This window comes from Cyclopterus lumpus, chromosome 8 (assembly GCF_009769545.1).
Source record: "Cyclopterus lumpus isolate fCycLum1 chromosome 8, fCycLum1.pri, whole genome shotgun sequence".
NCBI classification, from domain to species: Eukaryota; Metazoa; Chordata; class Actinopteri; order Perciformes; family Cyclopteridae; genus Cyclopterus; species Cyclopterus lumpus.
This window is the reverse complement of record NC_046973.1, coordinates 4,860,775-4,886,155: the sequence shown is the minus strand read 5'-3', so window position 1 is coordinate 4,886,155 and position 25,381 is coordinate 4,860,775. Positions and strand designations below refer to the sequence as shown.

The 25,381-nt window shown below is 43.1% G+C and overlaps 1 protein-coding gene across 1 annotated transcript; it reads left to right on the top strand.

Annotated features, from left to right (window-relative positions):
- axin1 (axin 1) lies at positions 1 to 19,944 on the top strand. The gene is made up of 11 exons (XM_034539503.1): positions 1 to 99; positions 2,280 to 3,245; positions 7,524 to 7,664; positions 8,775 to 8,871; positions 10,712 to 10,849; positions 14,130 to 14,641; positions 14,754 to 14,915; positions 15,012 to 15,203; positions 15,423 to 15,530; positions 17,270 to 17,419; positions 18,119 to 19,944. The coding sequence occupies exons 2-11, from the start codon at positions 2,350 to 2,352 to the stop codon at positions 18,243 to 18,245; spliced, it is 2,523 nt and encodes an 840-aa protein (XP_034395394.1). The 5' UTR covers positions 1 to 99; positions 2,280 to 2,349; the 3' UTR covers positions 18,246 to 19,944.
- Positions 19,945 to 25,381: the final 5,437 nt, after the last annotated feature.

Genomic DNA, 25,381 nt, shown 5'->3' with positions numbered 1-25,381 from the left:
CTTTGTTATTTTTAAAGTGCTGCAATTCGCAACTATGACACTGATGGCGGTGACCCGCGCCGGTCCAAACGCCCGAAAGCAGCCGGACGATTTTCACCGGTTAAGTATATGTCACTTTTCTTCTTCTTCTTCCTCCTCCTCCTCGCGCAGCTCACAGATTGGGATTGCGGTAGTCGGAGGGGGAGAGAGAGAGAGATATGTGCCATCGCTTCTGCCGCTGCTTGTAAAATGCATTCGTAAATCGGTGCGGGATTTCCCTGCGCGTCCTCTTGACGGTCGGGGGGAGGTTAGGGGGGGGGGGGGGGGGGGGGGGGAGAGAGAGGGGTGTTTGCGGTCGCCCTGTTGTCCGTTTAGTTCAGCAGCTGTTAGCGGAGACAGTGCAGATATTAATAGGTGAATAGTGTGACAAAGTTGTGCACTTGTCGGTCGGCTGCTCAAAGGCCTGGCTGTGTGAGTGCGTGTGTGTGTGTACGGAGTTTGTTTCGGCCTCCCCTCCCCCACTCGCCGCTGCTGTTCTGCTCGTTCCGGAGAGGCCAAGACATGAATGTGATGAGAGGCTCACTTCAAACGGAGCGCGCGGACTCGCTTTCAGGGGAGGGGGGGGGGGAACCGGGACGTTTCCTGGACTCTGGCTCCGTTCTGCATATTCTTGTCACACACGCGCGCGCGCGCACACACACACACACACACGCACACACACACACACACACACACACACACACACACACACACACCTGTGCGCGCGGACCCGTTAGTTACCCCCCCCCCCGTTAACGAACACGTCGCGCGCGCGCCGAGGCGTCGTTCCACATACAGGTCGCGAGACGAGCGCTCATCGACCAGGAGATTTTTTAATTTTTTTGTAGTTGTGTGTGATGTGTGTGTTTTGTATTAAATCCGCCCACGTGTTTATTAAAATGTTACACTCCGTCCAGCACACCTGGCCTTAAAGCACGGAGCACGTGGCGCTCACGCTCCAGGACTGCGCCGCTGAGATGAAGATGAAGATGAAGGCACTGTGGCCAATTTAGTCTCCACTGTCTTTGTTCAATCCGGAGAACCGACTTGAATCTATATTGGCAAAGACAAGAGAGTGGGTGTGCCCTGAAGGGAACGTGATGGCAACCATTAAAACTATATTGCTGGAGTAAACCTAGCTGTCATGCTTTTGTGATATAATAAATCTCTTTATGTATTTATTTAAAACCTTTCAAAATCATTATTAGGCGTTAACAAGTGCACAGCGCTTAAAGAGAGGGTTTTGATTGGTCCTAACCGTTGCTGGTCACTGTGGTTTGGTCCTGCCCTCCTCATCTGTCAAGAAGTATCAGCTGCTGCACTGGATGTGTGAATTTAAACAGAGAAAATTGGCTCTTTTCTTTCTACCCTGAATGAGGCAATCGGCCCTCAAATGGTTTCTGACACCGTATCCGGGAAGCTTAACCGTGAGCCGTACGCGGTCCGTAAACGCTGGAGATGGATACGCACTAACACCGCCGTGTCTTTGCTCAGAAAGAAAGCTCAGGGACGATACTCAGGGGACAAGGACGTGTCCTTGAAGGAGACAAGGATATCCCTTCAAAACCAGTCGGTCCGCTACCCTGCAGCTGACCCTGCTCTGAGATGGCAAGGGAAGGAAACGAGGAGAGAACGCGACACAAGGATCGATAAAAGCCTCATGTGCCCGCATAATAGACCGCCAAACCACTTTATGGAATAAAGAAACCACGTTATAGGCCGAATGACTTCAGCTTTGCATATGTTTACATTGTGGTCACTGGTCAAGTGCATGGAATTCTGTTTCGGTGTTTTTCTTGTTTTTTTGGGGTCAATCTTGTCAATAATTTCCACAGCAGTTCTATTGTATTGGTTCCCTGTGTAAAATAGAATTTCACTGCATTGTAGTCGCCAAGAAAGTAGTCATGAATTCGTCATATTGGAGTGGAAACTGTAAACATTACCAGCCTACTGTTTCCATTAATTTTAATGTTGAGTTGGAAACCGGCCACATGATTAAAATGCAGACTGTGGAATTATTTTTTTTTAATCCCTGAGAGGTATTAGTAATCGATCAACCTTTTCTCAGCACTAGATATGTTAATGCACTTGTACTTGGTTCTCAGAAATTGCTACATGTATGTATATATCTATATATGTATTTTTCATTTATTTGCCATTAATATGGGTATTGGAATATCTTCCCTGTCAAGAATAGTGCTGCTCTACCTGTCAGTGATGTGATGAAGCTGCGTCTCATTATATATTTTTCCTCCTTGCAGGACGTTTTCTGCAGTGGCATAAGTAGAGGTCTGATAGTTGTGCAGTGCGGGCTCTACCGACTCGTGGTTTATGGATGCTGGGACTATGAGCATAAGCGACAACAGGGACTACATAGCAGACCTGGGAGGCAGCTTCACTGAGGATGCTCCCAGACCTCCAGTCCCAGGGGAAGAGGGTGAGCTGGTGTGCAGTGATGGACGCCAGTACACCAACGCGGGCTTCTCCTCGAAGAGCGAGAGCCTCAAATGCGAGGCGTCTGTGGCCACACCCAGGCGACCGGACTTGGACCTGGGTTATGAGCCGGAGGGGAGCGCCTCACCGACACCCCCCTACGTAAAGTGGGCAGAGTCCCTTCACTCCCTCCTGGACGACCAAGAGGGCATCCATCTGTTTCGGATGTTCCTCAAGCAGGAGGAGTGCGGCGACGTGCTGGACTTCTGGTTTGCGTGCAGCGGCTTCCGCAAACTCGAAGCCATCGAGGGCAACGAGGAGAAGAAGGTCAAGCTGGCGAAAGCCATCTATAAGAAATACATCCTGGACAACAACGGGATTGTTTCCCGGCAGATCAAACCAGCCACCAAGTCCTTCATCAAAGACTGCGTCATGAAGCTTCACATTGATCCTGCGATGTTTGACCAGGCGCAGACTGAGATACAGACCACGATGGAGGAAAACACCTATCCCATATTTCTGAAGTCTGACATATATTTGGAATATACTCGGACGGGGGGAGAGAGCCCGAAGCTGTACAGCGATCAGAGCTCTGTTTCTGGGAATGGAAAGGGCCTGGCGAGTTATTTACCCACTTTAATTGAAGACGAGGAATGGAGGTGCGACCAGGAGCCGGAGGAGCAGCCCGAGAGCGACCCCACGCCGAGCAACCGGCTTACCCAGCAGCTGCTGATGGAGACGGCACCGCAGCGCGTCGCCAACAGCGCCAGGTTCCAGGACAGTCACGAGACCAGGTAAATCCTCCCCAGTAATCTAGAAAGCTTCACTTCAGCTCCAACATGCTGTTGCTTTTTTTTTTTTTTTTTCCTCTGCAAACTGCTGAATTAGAAATAAACCTGAAACCCCACAATACCGTGAGCGCTGCTTGAAGTGTGAGATGAAAAACGGTTTGAGTAGCGCAGGAGACAGCTGAGATGAGAGGAAAGACGCTGTGTTTACACTGAAGGTGTTGAGGAAATGTCGGAAGCTGCAGAAGGTAACTTGTTGTGAGAAGGTTGAAGGAGGCTTCTCGCGTCTTTTCCTTTGTGCAGGAAATAGTGGAATCTTGTTTTCTCATTGGACCGGGCTGTGCAGGGAGAAAGTTCAACGAGATTTAGTTTTCATCCCATTTTATTCCTTTTGAATATTAAGTGTGCTTTTAGTTATTTTTACATTATGCCATTTATTATGTTTGACTATTTGATCTAGAGGATCCAAACTTGTTTTATAGTGTTGACTCGTCACAGCCATGGATATTGATTTGCTGTTTCTCAGAACATTGTTGTTCAACATTGAGCACGCTCTCTTTTTGACATTATCCATTATCCAGCAATTGATATGCACATTTTTCTGTGAAAGTCCCATCGGGCTACACTTGAAATGAAAGACTGTGCTCCTTTAAGGTGGACATGTGTTGTATTTTATTTTATACACTTTTGGATCAGAATCAATACAAAAGTGAAGCTTATTCGTCCTCAACTCGATACCCAAGTTCAGTAAATAACTCAACTCATCAATACAAGTAGGTAGTTTAGAAAGATTGGGATTTCTGTGACTCATTGGCTGCAGTGCAAAGTGTGACTGTGTTGGGTGTCAGCCAGCTGTGTGTGTTGTGTGTGTGTGTGTTGTGTGTGTGTGTGTGTTGTGTGTGTGCGTGCGCAACAGCAGCGTTGTAATAATGCCTCTCAGCGTTGAAATGCTTTTTTAATCTTAATGTGAGAGATCAAAGTAGATTTGCCCAGATGTTGTTATCTAAACAACGCCAAATGTGCAGTGTGAATGCTGGTAAACATCAGAATTAGTCAGCGGGATGCATAATTACAGGGACTGTACTCGTTGTTTTTTGATTGATTGGCATAAATGCTGAGGTTGCAAAACAGAAGGACCGGAGTTTATGGCGCTCCTTTTTTTATTATTGACGCCTTGATTTGTTTGTCCTGAACAAGCCCTTTTTTTTTTTTTTTTACTCTCGGGGTAGTTCTCAGGACATCGTGCACAAACCACAGACGTGAATGTCTCTGCTGATTATTGCATGGGACAGTCTCACATTGATGATGGCCGTCAGGTTCAGGGTCCTGGTGTTGTGCACGCTCTCTCACTGTATGTATACACTCGATGTGTAACACTGACGCCTCTATGAGGGAAGCAGGTTGATGCAGAGAGAGAGAGAGAGAGAAGGATGCCTGCTCCTCAGTTCAGTTTTATATTATTATTATTATAGCAGTCACAAGAGTCCAGTTTCAGCCACATCGCGTGGAATGCTACTCGGATAACGTTAAAACAAGCTCCCTACGGATCATAACGGATCTCTTGACAGCAGCCATGCGGGGAAATCAGACGGCCCGACCAAAATCTCCAACATGTCATAAATCCGTGCACTCGTGGAAATTAATCAGGAGTTGTGACCCCCTCAAACTGCCCGTCAAATGATTCTAAAATGAGCTGGGGCGACCGATTCGGGGCTACATTTGAGCTTAATCCGTACAGTGTGTGCCCAGTTAGATGCACACAGCAGCCGGGAGAATGACAGAGGGAACACACACACACACACACACACACACAGACACACACAGACACACACGCATACTTACATACATACATGCATAAGAAATTGTAATCGTGTAAAACAAATGAAAAGTGTCTTGGCAGCCGTTCCATGAGGGTCGAGCTTCTTTGCAAATGAAAGTGTAGCAATGAAGAATCAAATGAAAGCGTAAGTAATCGATGTCTTTCACAACTTAACTAATGTATATTATATATATATATTTAAAACTTCAAGCTCATGACATAATACGGTCACATCTTCAATTGAGGATTAAGGCCACTTAAAAAATAAATAGCATGTCGGGTGTCGGCGTTGAGAAGGTGGGAGAGAACAATACGTGCCGTCGTTGTTGCATCGTTAAACCCAAAAGAGGGATTCAAGATCCTAAAGTTTGTGCTGCTGCTGTTTTAGTTTGCAGTGATGTTGCTCCTCAACGGGGACTCATTGAAAAATGACGTCACCGTGAGACGCTCGGTCATATTTCATGAGGCAGGACAGGAACTCCCATCCGCTGACGGACAGCCCGAGATAAGACCGTCTCTGAGGCTAAAACACTGGACCAAACACAACCTGATTATAGTTTGGCCGGCTGAAACTGAACCAGTCAGAGCAGACGTAGACTGCAGACTTTACTACCTGTTCCTTCTCTTTCTGGGGCCGAGCCTTGTTCACTGTTTGCATGTAGTTCACGTTGAACCTGATGATTGTTTGTGTTTGATTCCTTTTATTTCTTTTTCTTTGAGAAACAACCAAAGGCACTTATTTTTTTTAATTCTTTTTAAGATCAATGTTTTTCTTGAAATCTCCTGCAAATACCGTTTTAATTAGCGAGTGAAACGCACTTTCGATCATTTTTTCCACATCGCTTTTTTTTTTCATCAATCAAGCATTTGGCTGGAATTACAGAAAAGCACGCTTCATTTTTAAAAAGCCTTTTAGCAGCACCCGGCGGATTTTCACAAGGCTAAATTTTACATCAGTTGCGTCTGCCGATCTCTTCAGAGACGAGCAACAAAAGACATTAAATAGTCTTTCAGATCAACTTTTAGCAATCGGATGACTTGAAAGAGAATGACCTATACATTAATTAATGTTTGGGGAGAATTTTGAAATGTGAAAACAGCACAGTTTTGTTCTCGTTCCAGGACGTCGTGCACTTCAAAAGGCAAGACTTTATCGTCTTTGTAATTATAAAAAAAATGAAAGTTGTTGTTTTCTTTTTACTCGTGATCTTTTGAGGCTGGAATGAAATTGAGACGAACAAGGAATAACAATATGGATGAACGATTGTGTTATTGCTCATAATGTGTAGCCACAATGCGGGAGACGGGCAGAGAAGGGGGGGGTTGGCATGTGGAAGTTTTCATGACGCATGGAGGGCAACTGAGGACACCACAGCCGGTATCTTTAAAACATGCACGTATGAAAAATGTTCAACCAAACGCAGCTAGTTAAATTCTCTGTATTGCAAGTTAATTCAAGCAAAATATGTTCAGGCTCTCTCTTGATGATTGGAAACCTGTTATTCTATTTCTGTTAGATTGTATACCAGTAGGAATAAAGAAATCTATGCAGAGTATTTTATTATATTCACAAGTATGAGTGTATAAGAATTTGTAAGCAATCCAGCATTAAATCATTTTTCAGTGATTTTAAACTTTCCTGCACTGTTGTTATCATTATTTATGGTTATGATAAATACATATTTTCTAATCTCAACTGTTCCCTCTTTTGTCCAGAAATATTTCCGCACATAATCTCAACTTGAAGCCCACATTTTTTTTGTTTTTGTCGCGGCTCCTCGCCGACCCCGCCGCCGTGATTATTCACCGTTGCTGAATGTAGATGCTAATAAAAACCAGTTGGTCACAAAGGTTTCATGTTGAACTCTGGGTGCTTCTGCATTCCAAACAGGCAGAAAGCTGCAGGGAATTGCAATTTGAATAAAAAAGCGATGCCTAACATCTTTAATTCATGTGTTCAAAGCCCTGCAAAAAGTGTGTTCAGCAAAGTCAATGACTGAGAGCGGAGAAGGTGGACGAATGAAGCTTTCCCCATTCATCTTGTCGGCGCTCTTGAAGGGCGTGCCTCCGAATAAAACCTCCAACCGCTCAATACTAGGTATTGGATTTGGTGCGTTCACAGAGGCGGCTGTAATGCTATTAAATCCTGTGCCATGTATTCCTTCTCGGGCCGTGGGTTTCGTTTGGATTACGCCAAACGGAAGCACGATGCTGGAGGAAGCGGTTGTGTTTTTCCTCGTGCTCGTGAGACCACGGTGTGGTTTAGTTTATAGCCCAACGTCGGCTTTTTAACCATCCGGCGATTGCATGTACACAAAATCATCACGACAAACAAACGGTGTATGTTTCTTGATTTTCGAGATTTTGCGCCCCGGCTTTGTTTACAAATGCATTTTTAAAGAGCGTGTCAATCACTTTACGATCGATTGCTTTTTCTCAGCATTTCCTCACTTTGTTTTCTCAAGGCACGCTCCATGTCGGGAGCCCATCAACCCGTACTACGTCAACACCGGTTATGCTCTGGCTCCGGCCACCAGCGCCAACGACAGTGAGCAGCAGAGTATGTCCAGCGATGCAGACACCACGTCCCTCACAGACAGCAGTGTGTACGTATTTTCTCCTCTCGCACACACACACACACACACACACACACAAACGTTTCATGCTTTGGGTTGTCACATCAGGTCATAAAGACCATGGAATGGCGACATTATTGGCTTGGAAGACTAAACTCAATACTATTCTAAGGATCCTCTGTTGTTATAAAAAAAGTTAAGCGTGCCATGTATGTTCGGCATTGTCCAGAAAAACAGAAATAAGGGTTGAATTTGTTTCTAAATTACTCAGAGAAGCCGCTAACGCCCCCATCTGCTCATTAGTCCAACCATTTAAGCTGTCGGAATTGATCTTTAAAGCTCATTAGTGATACTAAAGACTCAATCTTTGAGGACATTAAACCATGTCTGATAGAATTTACAGAAATGACAATATTCACCTACTGACCTCCTTTTTAAAAATGGGACACTCAAACCATTTTTTAAATGCTCCTAAGAGATTTGTTACGGTCTCCTTCCACTGTGACTTTGTTTTGGCACTGAGCACGAGACCCAAGGCAACGTTCGGTACCATCTGGGATCACTTGTCTATCAGTCGTGTGTGTCTGTGTGTCTGTGTGTGTGTGTGTGTGTGTGTGTGTGTGTGTGTGTGTGTGTGTGTGTGTGTGTGTGTGTGTGCAGACCAGGCATGTGCTGGGGAAGTTTTAGAAATTTGAGAAATAATGTTTTCTAGGTGCAAAGATGGCACGGGGGAATTTATGCCAAAGAAACTTCAAAGCTCGCACAACTGGACAAAAAATAAAAAGAGTGTTTGAAGCTGAATGGATTTGAAGCAGTTATCAGCTAATTGGTCCAGAGCTTCCAGCACAGCAGAGTGTGAAACCCAGCATGACCAATAGCCGACTGATGGATGTGTTAACATGTAACTGTAATCTGCCAGACCACTTGTGGTGCAGCGGGGAGGGACGCGGTAAGCCGGTGAGAATGCCTGTCCCGCTGCACCGATTAATCACGAATTACAGGGTGGTCGTTTTTAGGCCCAGAAAAAAATAAAATAAAAATAAATAAATGCAGTGGAAAGAGGTTCAACTTCAAAGCTGTCTGTGTTGTTTATTCATGAGGCTGTTTTTATGGAAAATGTATTTTTGTGGTTGATTCCAGAGATGGGGTTCCACCCTACAGATACCGTAAACAGCATCGCCGGGAGATGCACGAAAGTGCCAAAGCAAATGGACGAGTGCCACTACCTCATATTCCAGTGAGTTATTCATGGGTTCTCTCCCCCTTTTTCTTTCTTTCTGCCTCTACACCTCTCTCTTCGACTGTCTGCCTCTGCCTTATTTCTCTGCGCCGCACCATTGGAGATGTGCATATTTAAGCTGCGCTGTGTCGCAGCGGCCTGTGATGGAGTGTAAGAATAGCTGATGGTGAAAGAGAAGGCTGTCTAAATGGGGCGCGATGCCCTCCTAAGCTGTGAGCACTGAAGCCGAGCAGACATGAGTCCTCCCCTGTGACAGCCGGATGCCTCCCTCTGCAGCTTACGCTGTCTCTCGGTAGGAGAACCCCGGCCCTAATTAGGCCTCGGAGTAAAGAGTCAAATTAAAACTCCCCCACGTAGCCTCCTATTAGGATGCATGAATTGACTGTATAGTAGAGCACAAATCCCTCAAGCACAACTCTTAACGTTTCCCTGCCCCAACAAATTAATCATCATGACTCCACTGCTTCGGCAATAAGGAAATTGACTTCTTAGTTGACGTGTCCCTTTTTTGTTTTCCTTATTGTTTTTGTATAAAGTGGTTCAAAATCAGGAGTTAACCGCTTTGTATTGTCATGATTTCCGTGCAATGACTCATGTACACAGTTTATGTTCCCGGAATGATCCGGAAACAATGAAAATCATCTTTTAAATGAATGATTTTTACTGTAGACCCGCTTATCAAATGGATATAATTATGTTCAATGTATGTTAAATTAAAGCTTGCAAGGTTATGTGTTTCTGATGGAAAGTGTAGCTCCAATCACACAGGCTGCACACTTAATGTATAACGCACTGCACATTGTGCAATATATTAATAAAAACATCTCCATATCAGAAAGGATCAGCTTCAGTGTAAGGGGTGGGACAAAAAAATATCCAAACAGGAATATGTTATAATACTTTCTCGGGGGATACGTTATTGATATGCTGGGGCCAAATAGCGCTCTTTTTATTTTAACCTTAAAATGTTGAATCTTAGGTCTGATAAACAACACAATTAAAAAATACTAATGTTCGTATTTCCCTTCAGCTCTTTAAAACAATATTATCTCAATATTACAACAAGCGAGTTAATAACCTGTCCTATATTTATGAATGCTTACGGGGCGCTCGCAGGTATTGCTCTCACTCTGCAAGTTTATTTCTAACGCTGCACGGTAACCATAGCAACCGCTCACCTCTTTCTCTCTTCAAGAGGACCTCTGGCCTCGCCTTTTATCAAAATTTGTCCAAAATGATTTTGTATATGAAAACAACTGGTTTGTCTTCGGTACTCGCGACAAAACCATTTTGTAACGAGGCAGTTTTAAGACGCATCGTGACGGGATGTCAATTTAGTGACGCTGAGTTGAATTATTCCTTTAAATATTTTAAGCCCAGAACAGTTCTGCTTTCTGGCAGCTCGGCCTTTTGCCCGTTTATGGTTATTTAATATTTGAATGATGAAGTTGCCGTTAAAGAGGGACTAAGCCACTTTGTATTACATCGTTTTAAGTTATTTAAATACATAAATCCTTCTTTATGGGTATTTCTTTTCTCTTCAGTGATACAGATATATCATAATCTCTGTATCGTGATATTCTCGCTAACATAGACATTGAATCATGATGGTTTCCCCCGCCCCACTATTCTTATGTGAAATCTTGTTACAGGTTTATTAAAATGTTTTGTGTATTACCGTTCCTGACACCATCTTCTTGAATGCTGCCTGCTTCCCTTCTCATGCTCCCTGGATGGATGTACGGGGCCCGGGTGCTGAAAACGCCCACACGGTGTGGACCGCGATGCGGCCCGAAGGCAGAGAGGGGGCTTTACAGTTTGACATTTCTTCCCCCAGCGCACCAACCGGATTCCAAAGGATATCCACGTGGAGCCGGAAAGATTTGCTGCAGAGCTGGTCAGCAGGCTGGAGGGCGTTCTGAGGGAGAGGGAGGCTCAAGAGAAGCTGGAGGAGCGGCTGAAGAGAGTACGATTGGTATGTTGGGATGCTTCTTTCACCAAACCGTTCTCTAAGCTTTGCTTCATTATTCAGAGGTTCACATTGGAGAGCAGTGGCTCCACTAAATGAAGTCTAATGTAATACAGTTGAGGAAGGAAAGGGAACGCGTGTTGTGATTGTTGTGAATCTGAGCTGCTTTTAGTCACCATTCAGTCATATGAGGCCATGTTGGCTCACAAGACACAGACGGAATATACAATTATTTGTTTGTTAGTTTGGATCCCCAATGAAGAGTTTCATCAAATTTAGTCTGCCAATTTTTTTCTAGATTACATCATCGTGGAACTTGCCCGTTGTGAGTCCTCGGTATCTTTAAATAGTGCGACTGTGGGTCAGTGGTTAGCAGGTCTGTCTTTCAATCAACCAGAGGATCGGCGGTTCAATCCCTGCCCCAGTCGATGTGTCCTTGAGCAAGACACTTAACCCCGACTTGCTGCCCGTAGCTGTGTCTACGGTGTATGAATGTAAGTCGCTTTGGATAAAAGCATCAGCTAAATGAAATGTAGTGTGATGTAAATTCCTTAATTCTCATTAGTTGTTGCTTTTACTTTGATGTATAACAAAGAAAAGCAGCAAATCTTCACATTTTGATCACCTTGAATCAGAGAATGTTTGTTTTGTGGTTAAAAAATTACTGCATCAATTATCAAAATTAAACCAACTGTTCGATTAAGTAAAAAGCATAAAAAGAGCAGTTTGTGTTGTATTGCTAATGTTTATATTGACTATTACATATACATCCTGCTATAGTTGTTGTGTTCTCTGACTCCTGGTTTAAGTTCTTTGAGTGAACGTATTCTGCTCATGAGGATCTCCATTGAATTATTTCCAAAAGTCTTGAAGGGACCTTTTTAATAACTTTGCTTTATCTTTGAATGAATTGTGACCGTAAATAGTATTCAGAGAATCGGACAAGTAGAACCAGTAAACCGGTATCGGTGGTGCGAGATGCCACCAAAAGCTCATTTTGTGAGCCAGAAAGCGAGATGTGTGTCGGGCCGTTGGGCTTAAAGTGTTCAGTAACAAAGGAGACTTAAATCCGTCTGGCCTTAATGAAATTAATGAGGCCAGCCATTTGAACGGAGAATAAAAAAAACATTATGAATCACTTGGAGAATTCCACGCTTGGCCTGTCAGCGATCTGGCTTTGTCGATGAATCAGATGGAGCACCTGCACATTCGGCCACTTGTACGCCCCGGAACAGCATGCCGCCTGTTTTGATGCCACTTGAACGGCGATGAAATGGTAGCTGCTACCACAAATGAAAAAAATCCCCCCTCAGTACAGAGACCCCTGTACGTAGTCTCAAGGTAGACCGGTTCTGTGGAGAGAAGCTCCCATCACACAGCTCAGGGTTTGTTTTTATTAAAACCTTGAAGCAAGCATGAAATGTCTGCATTCATCTAGTGATACTCGAGTGAGCATCTAGAGAAGGAAACTGGAAATCAGCTTTTTAGCGTTTTAACCATAATGTCAGAGCTATTAAAATGATATGGTTATCATGCACAACATGTACGTTGGTCTGAGGAAAAGACCCACGTGGCTTCACGAGGATGTGAGTCACTTCACTTTTTGCCATGGCTCTGTCACACAGTCTGCTGAGAATTTTTTTTGTTGTAACAATGGACCGTGTGGACATTCAGCAGCAGCAGCAGCAGCAGCAGCAGCATGCTGTTCATGAAAGAAAATCAATGACAGACGGACTCATGTGGGCAGGCCGGTCATTGCCTGTCTGGGTTCTTTTCTGCGGAGCGTGCAGCCAATGTGTGTTTGTATGAATGAGCTCACGGAGATTGACAGTAAATCCCCATCCACTTGGATAATGTCAGATTTCTGCTGTTGTTCGCCGGTGATTTTCTATTTTCAAATGGGAGATAATACGGTTACATGAATAACTTTCGGTGGGCTCGGCTAACGCGGATATCTGGATCGGGTGCAGGGGATACAAAGACGCATGAATTATTAAAAACATGCCAGGAAATATTTTTGGCTGCATACATCTTTGACATCACCCCTGAATTTTAAGAATGCAGTCCGTTCATGTCGTGTCGTAAGTCAGTTACTGAAAATGGATGTTGAGCACAGAACAATAGCAAAGGCTTATGGTTTGGCATGTGAATGTTTATTTTATTATTAACACAACGGTCATAAAATGTCTGAGCACGGCAGACTTGATAAATACCAGTGGAACCCCGACCCGGTGTGGTTCCACTGCACCACGATATCCCTTTGTTCTCTCATCTCTTTTCTGATGGGGAATACTGCCCAATATCATTTGTTATTCGTACCTTGTGTCATGTGACAGTTTTCATAAGCCATTAGTCGGCTTTGTCAGACAATAGCAGCCTAGAAATAATTGTGATGGATTATATTAATGTCATTTTAAAACCATTTCATGCAACTGATTTCATGATAGTATAATGGCATGATAATGCGAATACACCCTTTCAAAACTGTTAGTTCTTAAGACAATGCACACATTGGACATTAGAATGAGAACAAAATATTCTAAATAAATAAAACATTAAAAACAATATAACCACCAAAACAATAAATACAATATCTTAATGATCGGCTAAACTCTGCTGCTTTTTCTGGCATCATGTTGGCGAAAAGATAATTGACCTACACATGTAAACACAAAGGGGAATATCAAGGTCGTCACAAATAAGTGAGGTCATGTCCATATATCGTAAGATGTCGGTAACACATATATATATATATATATATATATATATATATATATATATATATATATATATATATATATATTATTTTTCTCCATCCACTGCTGTGTTTTATTTAATCGCTGCACATCCTCCAGCTTCTCCAGCCTGCTTATCAAACCCTGTTGTGAAGCCCTGCAGCGCCCAGCGGTTCCCCCTGGAGCAGATCCTGTCAGAGAGGGAGTCCGTCCTCGTCAATCAGAGCTGAAGCTCTTATCAATTGCCCTCTTCGTGAAACCACACAAATGTACTGCGTGCATAGTTCCCTGGAATCTGACGGATACATTTCTTAGTTTGTCTCCAAACCTCTGCAGCAAGAAGGAGAAGACGCATATTAGCAGGTGGTGAAATCTGCCATCTGCAGGTGGAAGTAGATACAGCAGGTGCACACTTGTGAGGATAATAAATCCCTCACTTGTGTTCAGCTGTTGAATGAAAGATGTATTTGTTATAGCTGTTGGACATTATATGTTTCAGTTATTCAAACCCGGTCTTTATAACTTGGATTCCATTTATGTCGTTGTTCCAGGAAGAGGAAGGGGATGAAGTCGTGTCCACAGCTGCAGCGTTATCCAGTCACAGGCTTCCCCCTGGTGCTTATCCGCAGAATTACAACTCGCGCTATGCTGACAACACCTACAGCGGTCCGATTCTGAGAGATGCTCACGAGGAGAACCCCGAGAGCATCCTGGACGACCACGTCCGGCGGGTCATGAAGACTCCCGGCTGCCAGTCGCCGGGCACCGGCCGCCACTCTCCCAAGTCCTGCTCGCCGGACGGCATCCCGGGGGTGAAAGGGACGGCACCTGGTGCGGCGCCCGGGAAACACCCGTCCAGGCACGGCCTCAAGGGAGACGGCGGCCACCTGTACCACCACAAACACGCGCACCACGTCCACCACGCCGGCGTCGGGAAGCCCAAAGAGCAAGCCGAGGCTGAGGCGGCCGGGCGCGTGCACGGCGGCGCGGAGACGAGTCAGTACGGATCGAAGTCTCGCAGCTACGCGGACGGCATGGGATCCAACCCCGTGGAGCACACAGGGTACAGGTGAGCAAGCGCCACGCATTCGCTTCCTCTCTCTCATTCATGCACCCCAAAAGGCTTTTTTTGCCTTTTCCACCCGCCAATTGTTTCCCTCCATCATACACAGTAGCAAAGGTGGCCCGCAGTGCAAAAGGGCGCTCAAGAAAGGCGAGGAAGTGCGGCCCTGTGACATGCCGGCGCCTGCAGAGGAGATGGAGAAAAACCAGAAGATCCTTTTGTGGCTGATGGAAGGACAGAAAGAAATGGTTCAACACAAGAGGAGCCCATACGGGTACGTGACGGTTGACTCTTTCTTAGGAATGCTCTTGCTTTGTTTAGTTTAATTACTGATATTCTAAAAAAAAGTCCTGACTTTACATTCTAGGAGTACCACGGGGTCCAAGAGGACCGCCGGCCACGAGGCTCAGCCGTGGGACACTGTGCAGCCGTCGCACCCTTTCATCCAGGATCCCACCATGCCCCCGAATCCAGCTCCCAGCCCCCTGATCCAGCTGGAGGAGGTGCGCAGGCGGCTTGAGGAGGAGAAGATCAAGTCTGGAACGGTGCAGCCCAAACAGAGGTAAGTGGACGGACATGTCGCACACTCATCTGTCCAGTTAATCCGTGCAGTTTTTCAACGGAATCTATTTCACTTGATCCGCAGAGGAAGAAGCCGGATCTATCCTTTTGTTTCTTTTCTTCTTCAGTCAAAATGAAACGGTTACCCTTTTGGTTCTCTAGCCTGTGTGTTCCTCAGGGCCAGTGTGTGTCTAACTACTGGGGTTGTTGGGTCCCTCAGGTATGTGATGGAGGTGATCCAGAGGGGTCGCTCCGCAGTCCGGCCTGCCCTGTTCCCCCCGCTCAGCGCGGTGCCCGCCGTCTCCGACAGCGAGCTCTCCCAGCCCGAGTATGTCCACCTCGTCCTACCAGCAACTTTTATCCACACTCCAAATCCGCCGCAGGCCACTTCAACCCACTTTCAACCCACTTCAACCCACTTCACTTCCCATTCTCATTACTGGTAGTTTAGTTTCCCGGGGCTGTGTGTGTGTTTGTCGAGCTACCGAAGGAGACCTCTCGAAATCCGTATGCGCAGTTCCTTTCCTTATCTTCCTCCTCTGTAGTCTCCCACTCTATCCTTGCGTTTGCTTTTAATATCTTTTCTAGCTTTTCCTTTCCTGTATTATTTTGCATTTAAAGCGGTCTAAACTGTTGACTTGCAGCCTTCTATAATTTTTATCAGCCAGTGAGAAAAGACTTTTTTCAGTGTCCGCACTGCATTATTTTTCCTCCCCGTCTTAAATAACTTGGATCAGACCTGATGGTTGAACAACATGTCGGATCCCTTGCTGGGTTCTTCCCATGTAGGTCAGAAAGAGGATTGCAGAGCAGGTTTTCGGATTTCTGAGAAGTATCGGCTTCTTGATACGCTGTCAGAAACGTGCTTCTGTTTGATGTTGAACTGCCCTCTTCACTGAAGGGGGGGAGCAGGGGAGCAGTGTAAGAGGCAGATGAAAGGCCTCCGGTCAGACCTGTTGGGACTGGGGTTAAGGTCCTGGTGTGGGTCTGGTGGATCACGACAGACTGAACCTTCTGGTCTAGTGCACCGGCTCGAATGTCAGAAAAAGATAGCTGAAAGATTACATGTTTGCTCTGAAAGGAAATTATGTTTGTTTTTAGCGTTGCATTGTTGGCAAAAAAAGAGAATATAACGTGTACAGGTTTTTACAAGAAGGTCCGATATTAGACGTGTTGCAGGATCACTTAATAAATGCAGTAAGAGTGAACAACTGAGAAAGATGCATGTATAACTGAAACTTTAAAGGATCAAATAGTCATTTGTGGTGCTAGTTATGTTAATTTACTTTCCAGTGTCAGAAACAGATGCGGTGATGTGGTCGTTCACGTTGGTACAAACGTTCTCGGGCAAAAAAACATTGGGGGTCGCGAAGGAGAACATGATCTCACTGTCGCCCCCGAGGCTGCTGGTAAGGTCATCATTTCAGGGCCTCTCCCACGCACAGGAAGTCATGAATACCAGAGTAGAGCACTGATAATTACCCGCGTCAGCCGACCACGCATCTCAAAGGTTAAAAATACTTTTTAAAGAACAGTATCTTCTATCGATAACGGACTTGATTTGTTTCATCTGGATCTATTTTTTTTTCCGCGGCGGGATCTGTGAATGTTCTGGTTTGGCTCTCCACTTCATCTGTCCAGTTTTCACCTGCTCGTCCTGTTCCCTTGTTTACAAAAGTTATTTTAGTTTTTCGATCTATATCGGCTGTCGTCAGAGGGCCTCGGTGTTGTTCCTTCCGGAAGTGATTAATGGAAGAATCAGTTTTTTTGTTCACCGGCTAGTCGGAAAGAGGATGTTAGGCCGTCTTGTTTTTCTCTTCTCTCGGTGCCTGTAATTGCTCATATTGATTTTAAGATGCGATGTATGACATGACATCATCCCTCAGCTGTTCCTCACATAAGGTTATGTAAAACACCTGCAGGACAGCTGCTTGTTAATGTCAGGAAGGCATGACGTTGAGAATCATGACTTCTTTTTTTTCCTCGTAACGGTGACGTGTGGACTTAAATAATGGGTACGCGTACTTAAATATCCTCCAATACGTTTCTGTCTTTTTCCATTTGCAGACACAGAGCCGCTAAAAAGCCGCCGTGTGACAACATCACTGTGGCGTATTACTTCTGTGAGGAGCTGATACCGTACAGGACGTCTGTCAAGGGGAGGGTCGTCACCCTGGGCCAGTTCAAGGAGCTGCTCACGAAGAAAGGAAATTACAGGTGAGACTTTTGGTGCCGTCTGATGTCTTTTGGACGAGAGGACGCATCATGCCTGAAACGTGAATTAATGCCACATTCATCAGTACGCAGGATTGGATTAGGATTGGTATTTTCCGGCTTTGAGAATGCAAAATATCTCCTTTTAAAATAAATGACAGATAAAAATGTATTCAATATTATCATCACTGCTTGTATAGGATTGGGTTTTAGTAAAGCCTTCAAATAATTAATATAATCCCACTCGTGTGTTGATGACTTTGTAGAGGGGTATTGTGATTCAAGGTCAGGTGTTTACTAAATGATCATCTTTGAGTGGATGCAGTTGCGTTGAACCTCTGAAAGGCCGAATTTCTGCAACTATGTTATGTCACTAATTATATGAATATGCGTGCTGTAATGATTTTAAATCGTGTACTTATTTCTTCCCCAAAAAAATCCATGGGGTGCTATTACTCATTCAGTGTTGAAGTGTTGTGTTCATTTACTTTAAAAGACCATAATGCTCTGTAAAATAATTATTTTAAAGAATTATACATTAAACAAGTTAAATCCTTTATTATGCGACTGTTGAATTAAATAAAATGCAATTATAGGTTATGTCCGTATACAAGAAGAAATCCCAATAAGAGTGTTTAAGTAAAAGTCACGGCTTTAAAGTTAACTTTGCTCCTTTTTCTTCTTCTTTTTTCTTTCTTCTAGATATTATTTCAAGAAGGTAAGCGACGAGTTTGACTGCGGGGTGGTGTTCGAAGAGGTGCGCGAAGACGACGCCGTCCTGCCCATCTTTGAGGAGAAGATCATCGGGAAGGTCGAAAGAATCGATTGAAGGCGACGCCGAAGGAAGGAAGGAAGGAAGGAGTCAAGGCGGTGCGGCGAGTGAAGGTGAAGAGGAAGTGTTGTAAGATTGAGACCGGAGGGGTCGCAGAGGAAGAGGAGAAGGGGATGAAGAGTTGAAGAGCACAGCAGAGGTCGCGATGGAAGACGTCGACCTCTGTGGCTCGGGATCACCACTGCAGACTAGAAGAAAAGAGAAAGAAGACCTCATTCACTTCTTTGGAGTGTAATGTAGCATCGTCATGTTTACTAGAACAATGAAGGAACTAAAGTGCTACTAAAGCTACATATTTTTGATATGATGCATCAGATTGTTTCTAAAGTAACCACACTTGTCTTTTTGTTTTCTTTTTTTATATATGTATTGGTAACAGATGTGTACAGTTTGTGTTAAAAGATAACAACATTTTATATCTATTTAAGTATTTAAAATGCTCATTTTCAATCCTATCGAAGCAGGAGTGTCGAAGACGATCAAAATCCTTTTTTAGGGCTGAATTTTGTTTCTTTTATTCATTGTAAGAGCCCCCTTAATGCTTTTTAATAACCCACTTACCAGTCCTTTATCACGTGGCATTCAGACCGTCTGCACTTTCATTGTATTATATGCCACTGACTGCATCTCAACGTCGGCTGCAACATTAATTTCTAAATTAATCCAGAAATATTGGACCCGAAAGTTCAGAGTCTGAAGATGGTACTGGAGAAGATTTATGGTCATTTCTGAGGCTCAAAATTTGCGACGGTGTTAATATGAATATAAGAAACACTTTTCACAACGTCATTATTTATTATAGGGCTGTTTTTTATTGGGTTGCACTACTGCATTTAGTTGCTGGATATTTAGTGTGCACTGCATGTGAATGTAGCTGATGGCTGTGAGTGTGTACAGGTGAAGACAATTGGCTATAGAAGGAACCAAGTAGATGCAATAGGACTGGTTTTTTTTCTTCTTTCTTTAAAGATATGATTGGAAAGCACTCTGTGAATATCTATGCAAGTCGGTTCCCCTAATCCAGAAACTGCAAAGGGCTCCTATATTTATTCACTCTGTTAAAAGGTTAGAGGCGAAGGATGGGCAATATATTGATACTGGATCAATATATTGATATGAGACTATGGTTATCCCCTCTCAGATTTTGGATATCGTAATATGGCATAAGTATTGACTTTTCCTTTGAACTTACCAGACGGCTTCAGCTGTTCTGTTATTTGCCTTTACCCACTCAGTCATTTCATCCACATTACTGAGGATTATTCATCAAAAGGTCCATGGATGTAAATATTTAATGAAAGGTCAACCCTACAATATTGGTGCGATATCTATATCGATGTATATGGTCAGAAATATTGCAATGTTAGATTTTCTACATATCGCCCGGCCCTATTCGCGGCTAAATGTAGAAACAAACAGGCTTTTAATTGAGCCATTTGTTTAGATTATAATGAAGTCAAGTTGGGTCGAGGGCATCAAACTAAAGGTTTTACAATCATTACGAGAGCCGTTTGTGGATCAGTAATCTGACCTTCCATAAATTAGTCAGTGCCGATGAATATGTTAAGCACTGGATGTCACAGTTTGAGGTCGAGTTTCATAAATCACGTCCTGCCTCCAGGGGTCCGTGTTGAAGCTCGTGCTCGCCGTGCAGAGTAGAGGCTCCTTGACTCGCCAGAGGTCACGTCAGAGGTCACGTCGCAGCATTTGAATGAGAAGGCCATCACATGTTGATGTGTTGGTGCGATGCAGGTCACGTGAAGGCGTCTTCAACATACAGCAAGTGCTCTCTTTTACAGTCACAGGGCTAACACACTGAAATGTTGAGTTTAATCATCACGTTTATTGTTTAACATTTTTTTCATTTCCGGGGTCGTAACATGTTTATTTTCCGCGATCCCCAAGACCGACCATCTTCAAACTTAAAACCACTGCTGAGTTGATGGACGGGGCTGCTCTCTAATCTGTAGCCTCCTGGAGTCTATCGTCTGGTGCCTGGCAGGAAGAGTCGTTTAGTGCATGCTACTTTTATCTACTTTTAAAGGATCACGTTACACCAAAGAGAAACAAAAAGTAGATGGTAGGCTGTTGAAGCACCCGTTCACATGAATATCCCCCTTCAGTCTGTGGCAGCACTTATTATTCGGTGTCTTTTTGTTCATTTAAAACAAAAAGTTGAAGCCGTTGCACGAAAGAGCAGAATGTTCTTTGCAATAGACGTGTGTGTGTGTGTGTGTGTGTGTGTGTGTATGTGTGTGATTGCAGTTTTTATGATGCATGTTGTTGTGAATATCAGCTTTGAAAGCATCACATTCAAACCTCCTCGGCCATTAGTATTTCCTGTCCCCTCTATTTGGCATTGTAGAGAAAAAAAACACATGTACTGTATGCACTGGAACAGCACGAACTGAAATGTAACTAAAAATCCAACCGGGGGCGAAGGAACATGACATTAACATTCAAGGACAACATGTCCGTCCCCCGCCCCCCGCCCCCCGTCCCCCGTCCCCCGTCCCCCGTCCCGTACCTCGTCACTGTGCAGGATTCAATGGAAACCTAACAAAAGTGTTTTTGTTATGGAGTACTAGGCAGAAAGATGGTGGACCTTGAAACCAGAGTGTGGCGTCGGGAACATCTCCTCCTCCTCCTTGAAATGCTGTGTTTTGATGCTGCCTTTTGCTTTTTTTTTTTGGTTCTAACTTAAAATCAGTTTAGCTTTAATATATGTACTGCATTTGCCTCCAGTGGTCCTTTCGTTTGTTAAATTATACGTCGTTGAGTACATGATCAAGTTAAATACTAAAAGTATGATCTTGATTCTCATTGTTTATTTCTTTTGAAATACCTATCGAGTATCAAATCTGTTCTGATTCTTACTGTGAAAGCCCCAAAAGTTCCCTTATTTAAGATCAATGAAATGTAAATAATAAACATCAGAGTGCCTTTATTGCTATGCTAATGATGTCTGCTGTGTGACTTTCAGATGGATGTGGGGACATAAATATTTGCTTTATGTTTTTTGTGTAGACTTTTTTTTGTTTTTTTATTTAATTTAGTCTTTCTCATGAAATGTTTGTCACTATTCCACCTTTTCTATGTAAATATGTACAATCTAAATGTGTCATCAACCAGCAGCCCCGGTCAGCACATTCAGCCCCCCGGACCTGCTTCTGTTCACTAACTTGCATGGTTACCATTTAAAAAAGGTACCTGGACAATAAAATACATGCAATAAAACCAGCGCTGGAGTTCTGAGTGTGATTGAGACGAACTTTGTGTCACTTGATGCACGGAGTTTGTTATCTTTGTCGAATGTATTTGTGTAAAGTGGCTCTTTGGGTATTCTCTTTAAAATAAATGTTATTAGCTAAGTGACGCTGTGGATTGTGGGCCCACGTGTCTGCACTATTTTAAAGCACTATTTTAAACGTGTCTGCACTATTTTAAAGCACTATTTTAAACGTGTCTGGACTATTTTAAAGCACTATTTTAAACGTGTCTTCACTATTTTAAACCGGGTGTCTGTATTTGCTGTTTGGATTTCATTCCGGGTGGATTTAGATTTTTTATTTGAGCGAAAATAATGGAAATGTGCTCAGAGTTCAGTCTTTTTTTCACTGAATTGTGAGAATGTTTAGCTCCATTCTCTGTGTGTGTGTGTATGTGTGTGTGTGTGTGTGTAGGGGTGTGTTGTGTGTGTACAATGTAGAAAAACTGTAATACACCCGGTTCTTGATACTGCAAGTATACGAATATTGCGATACTTTAATCAATCATTCGGCGACACATCGTGACTCAACAGACCTTTATTTAAATGAAAATCCTTGAGTTTGCCACTTTACTGCATGCATTGCTGGGTTTCAGCCTGAAGAGGGCACTGTTAACTGCTCATATTTAATGCAATACATTTTCGGACAAGAGTTTTTGATGATATACTGAAAATGAGTTGTGGATCAATGTGTGCTGAACGTAAACAAAACTGTTTCCCTGTGAAATCTAGAACGCTTCAAACCAACTACGGTGTCTCTCTTTCTCTGGCTGTTTACACATTGATCCATTTATTGGAGAAATTATGATGATTTCCTGCGAATTACCAGCAATTGTGCTGCTTTCACCTCGACTCATCCAACTCAACAACGCCTGTTTAGGGCAAATAGGAGAATGCAGTGTTGTGTTACTTGCTGATCGATTAACAGGCTTGGATAAGCAAATTAAAGAGTCAAACCAAAGTAATAACCACTAAATAGACCGTTCAAGATAAATGTATGAATCTGTGTGCTGTCTGTCTGGGCAGCAGGACATGTGAACACAGCTTAACTGCAGGTGTTTGACGCAGTCATGTCAAACACACGCGTAGTTTCCTGATGTTACTGGAGATGAGATCAAAGATGCACTCACCAATAAAACACCCATGGAAGCCGCGTGTCATTCTGGGGATTATAGTCGGTATTGGTCACTTATAGCATATTTCTCTAACAGCAGATTGTTATTTTCGCTACTCAACAAACACTTTCCGAGCACAATGTTTGTGAGGAGACGGTTGCAGCTGGAGTAACTTGTGATGCTCTTCAGTCTCTCTGAGGACAAAGTGTGTTCTTATCTGACTCTCGTAGCGATGATGTTGTTAATGCAACAGCAATTAAAGCTCGGGTAGATCATGTATTTAAGAAACGTTCTGTTGTTGTTGTACTTGCTGACATTTCTTAAAGAATCTTCCACAGCAAGTAATTAATTAAAATGCTCTGACAATAATAATAACAAGAAAGCTACTGTGGACTAAGCCTGTCCATCATCAATGATTGTCTCCCCATCCACCTGCATGCACTCTGCATGTGCACAGATGGTGCACTCGTTTTTTTCTTTGTTACGTATTCACGAGGAAAAATGTTATTAAAACCTTGAGAACGTCAATGCACCAATTGTAACTGCACAGCTGGCTCCTGTCTCATAAACCAATCACTTCCGTCTGTAACTTCAATTGAAACTTCAGCCGTCCTTGAAAAGCAATGACTCCAGGGTTCCTCCCAATGCGCCCTTATGAGCTTCTATGAGTTGCTTTCCCTTATTGTTCACCTCGTTTCTCACATCTTTAACACTGCCAGCCTAAATGCAATAAAGTCCAGCTTATTTTCACAAACAAAGAATTCACATCGGGTACAATAACCTGACAATTAAAGCCAAACATAGAAATCTCATTTCCCTTCGGCACCTTGGAGGTAGAATTGTTGTTTTTTTTCAAATTTCAGTGCTTTAATATATATATATATATATATATATATATATATATATATATATATATATATATATATATATATATATATATATTTTTTTTTTTTTTTTAAACTGCAATCATGGCTATACTCCTAAACAATCTCGGATCAGCAGATTAATTGCAGCGTGGTTTCCACGGCAACCACAGCACCAGTGCAGATTTTCAGTTCCAAGAAGTGTGTTTCAGAAGAAGCGTTGTCCCTTCAGCAGTAGAACTACTCTCATAATGGAGATGTTTTTGTTTTTGTGTCATATGCTGTTATTTCACAAGAAGTAAAAAAAAAAAAATCTGTGCCTGTACATAAGAATGTTTTGTGCCGTGTTATTGTTCTGCTTTTCTTGCTTGTTGACACAAACTGAATCTCTTTGTGTGCAGGATGCTTCCTCCAAGACGCTGACTTCTTCTCCGGTCATAAGCTCAAGGTTTTTAAGTTATAAAAGTAAGGGAATTGTGTTAATTTAGCATCTTCTTAGACCAGACGTCACAAAGCACTTCACAATAAAAGACGAAAGAGAGACACGACATAATATAGGCATAATAATAAAATCAAATACAGATTAAAATAATTAAAATAATCAGTAGCTTTGGCTTATGGATGCATTTACTGACCTTCACAATATAAAACTACAAAAAGACATGAAGCGGCCGCAAAGAAACACAAAATAACCCCAGAGACACAACATAACTACAAAGAGACACAAAATATCTACACATAAGGGCAAAACAACCCCAAAGAGACACATAATATCTACACAAAAGGTCAAAATAACCCCAAAGACAGACAAGATAACTACAAAGAGACACAAAATATCTACACATAAGGGCAAAACAACCCCAAAGAGACACAAAATATCTACACAAAAGGTTAAAACAACCCCAAAGACAGACAAAATAACTACAAAGAGACACAGAATATCTACACAAAAGGGCAAAAAAACCTAAAAGAGACGCAACATATCTACACAAAAGGTCAAAACAACCCCACAGAGACACAAAATAACTACAAAGAGACACAGAATATCTACAAAGAGACACAACATATCTACACAAAAGGGCAAAACAACCCCAAAGACACAACATAACTACAAAGAGAGACTAAATATCTACACTAAAGGGCAAAAATAACCCCAAAAGGGACACCAAACAACCACAAAGACAAATAAAACAACCACAGTTATACACAAAACTACCACAAACGTATCACAAAGAGACCTAAAACAACAAAAGCGATACAGAGTTTGTGTCTCGCTCCTTTGCAGGAAAGACGGTGGGGCCTCTGAGGCCGGGCGCCCGTCGTCTCATAAGCCACTCATATCTTGGCTCCAGTCGCTGAATGAAAAATGATGATACTCGAAACATTGTGTGCAATCGTCAAATCCACAGTCAATCTCCTTAATAGTACACACATACACATTTGACTTCTACTGTCTAGACCGATCAGAGCGGGACATCAGGCGGCTCATAGAGAGGGAAAACATGAAAGTATGAAACTAAATGATGGGGGATTACTATCAAGGTTCTGTGAACTACAGCAGTGTTTCAGACAATGTGCTAAATCAATTGAAAAACACTGTAACTCATTGATTCTCAAACCTCTAACAAACAAACCAGAGAATATTTATTCCAGATCCAGAATCCACATTGATGGAAATGATAAATCAACATGTCCTTTAGTTTATCACTAATAGGCTAACCGCTTTTTTGGTGAAGCTTGTTGTTCCTCGTGGATTATAGTTTCTTCCTCTGGTCTCCCATAACTTATCAGTTATGAACAGATCTCAGGTCAGGGTCTGTCTGCAACTGAAGCTTGTGTCCGACCCGCAGGGTTTTTATGTCCTTTTGTTTGTACAATATCGTTGGT

Bases quoted from the DNA above. Each gene is read 5' to 3' on its own strand.
- axin1 (XM_034539503.1), top strand. From the start codon at position 2,350: ATGGATGCTGGGACTATGAGCATAAGCGACAACAGGGACTACATAGCA. The intron at 3,246-7,523 runs GTAAATCCTCCC...TGTTTTCTCAAG, and splicing joins CAGGACAGTCACGAGACCAG to GCACGCTCCATGTCGGGAGC. The intron at 14,642-14,753 runs GTACAGGTGAGC...CATACACAGTAG, and splicing joins AACCCCGTGGAGCACACAGG to CAAAGGTGGCCCGCAGTGCA.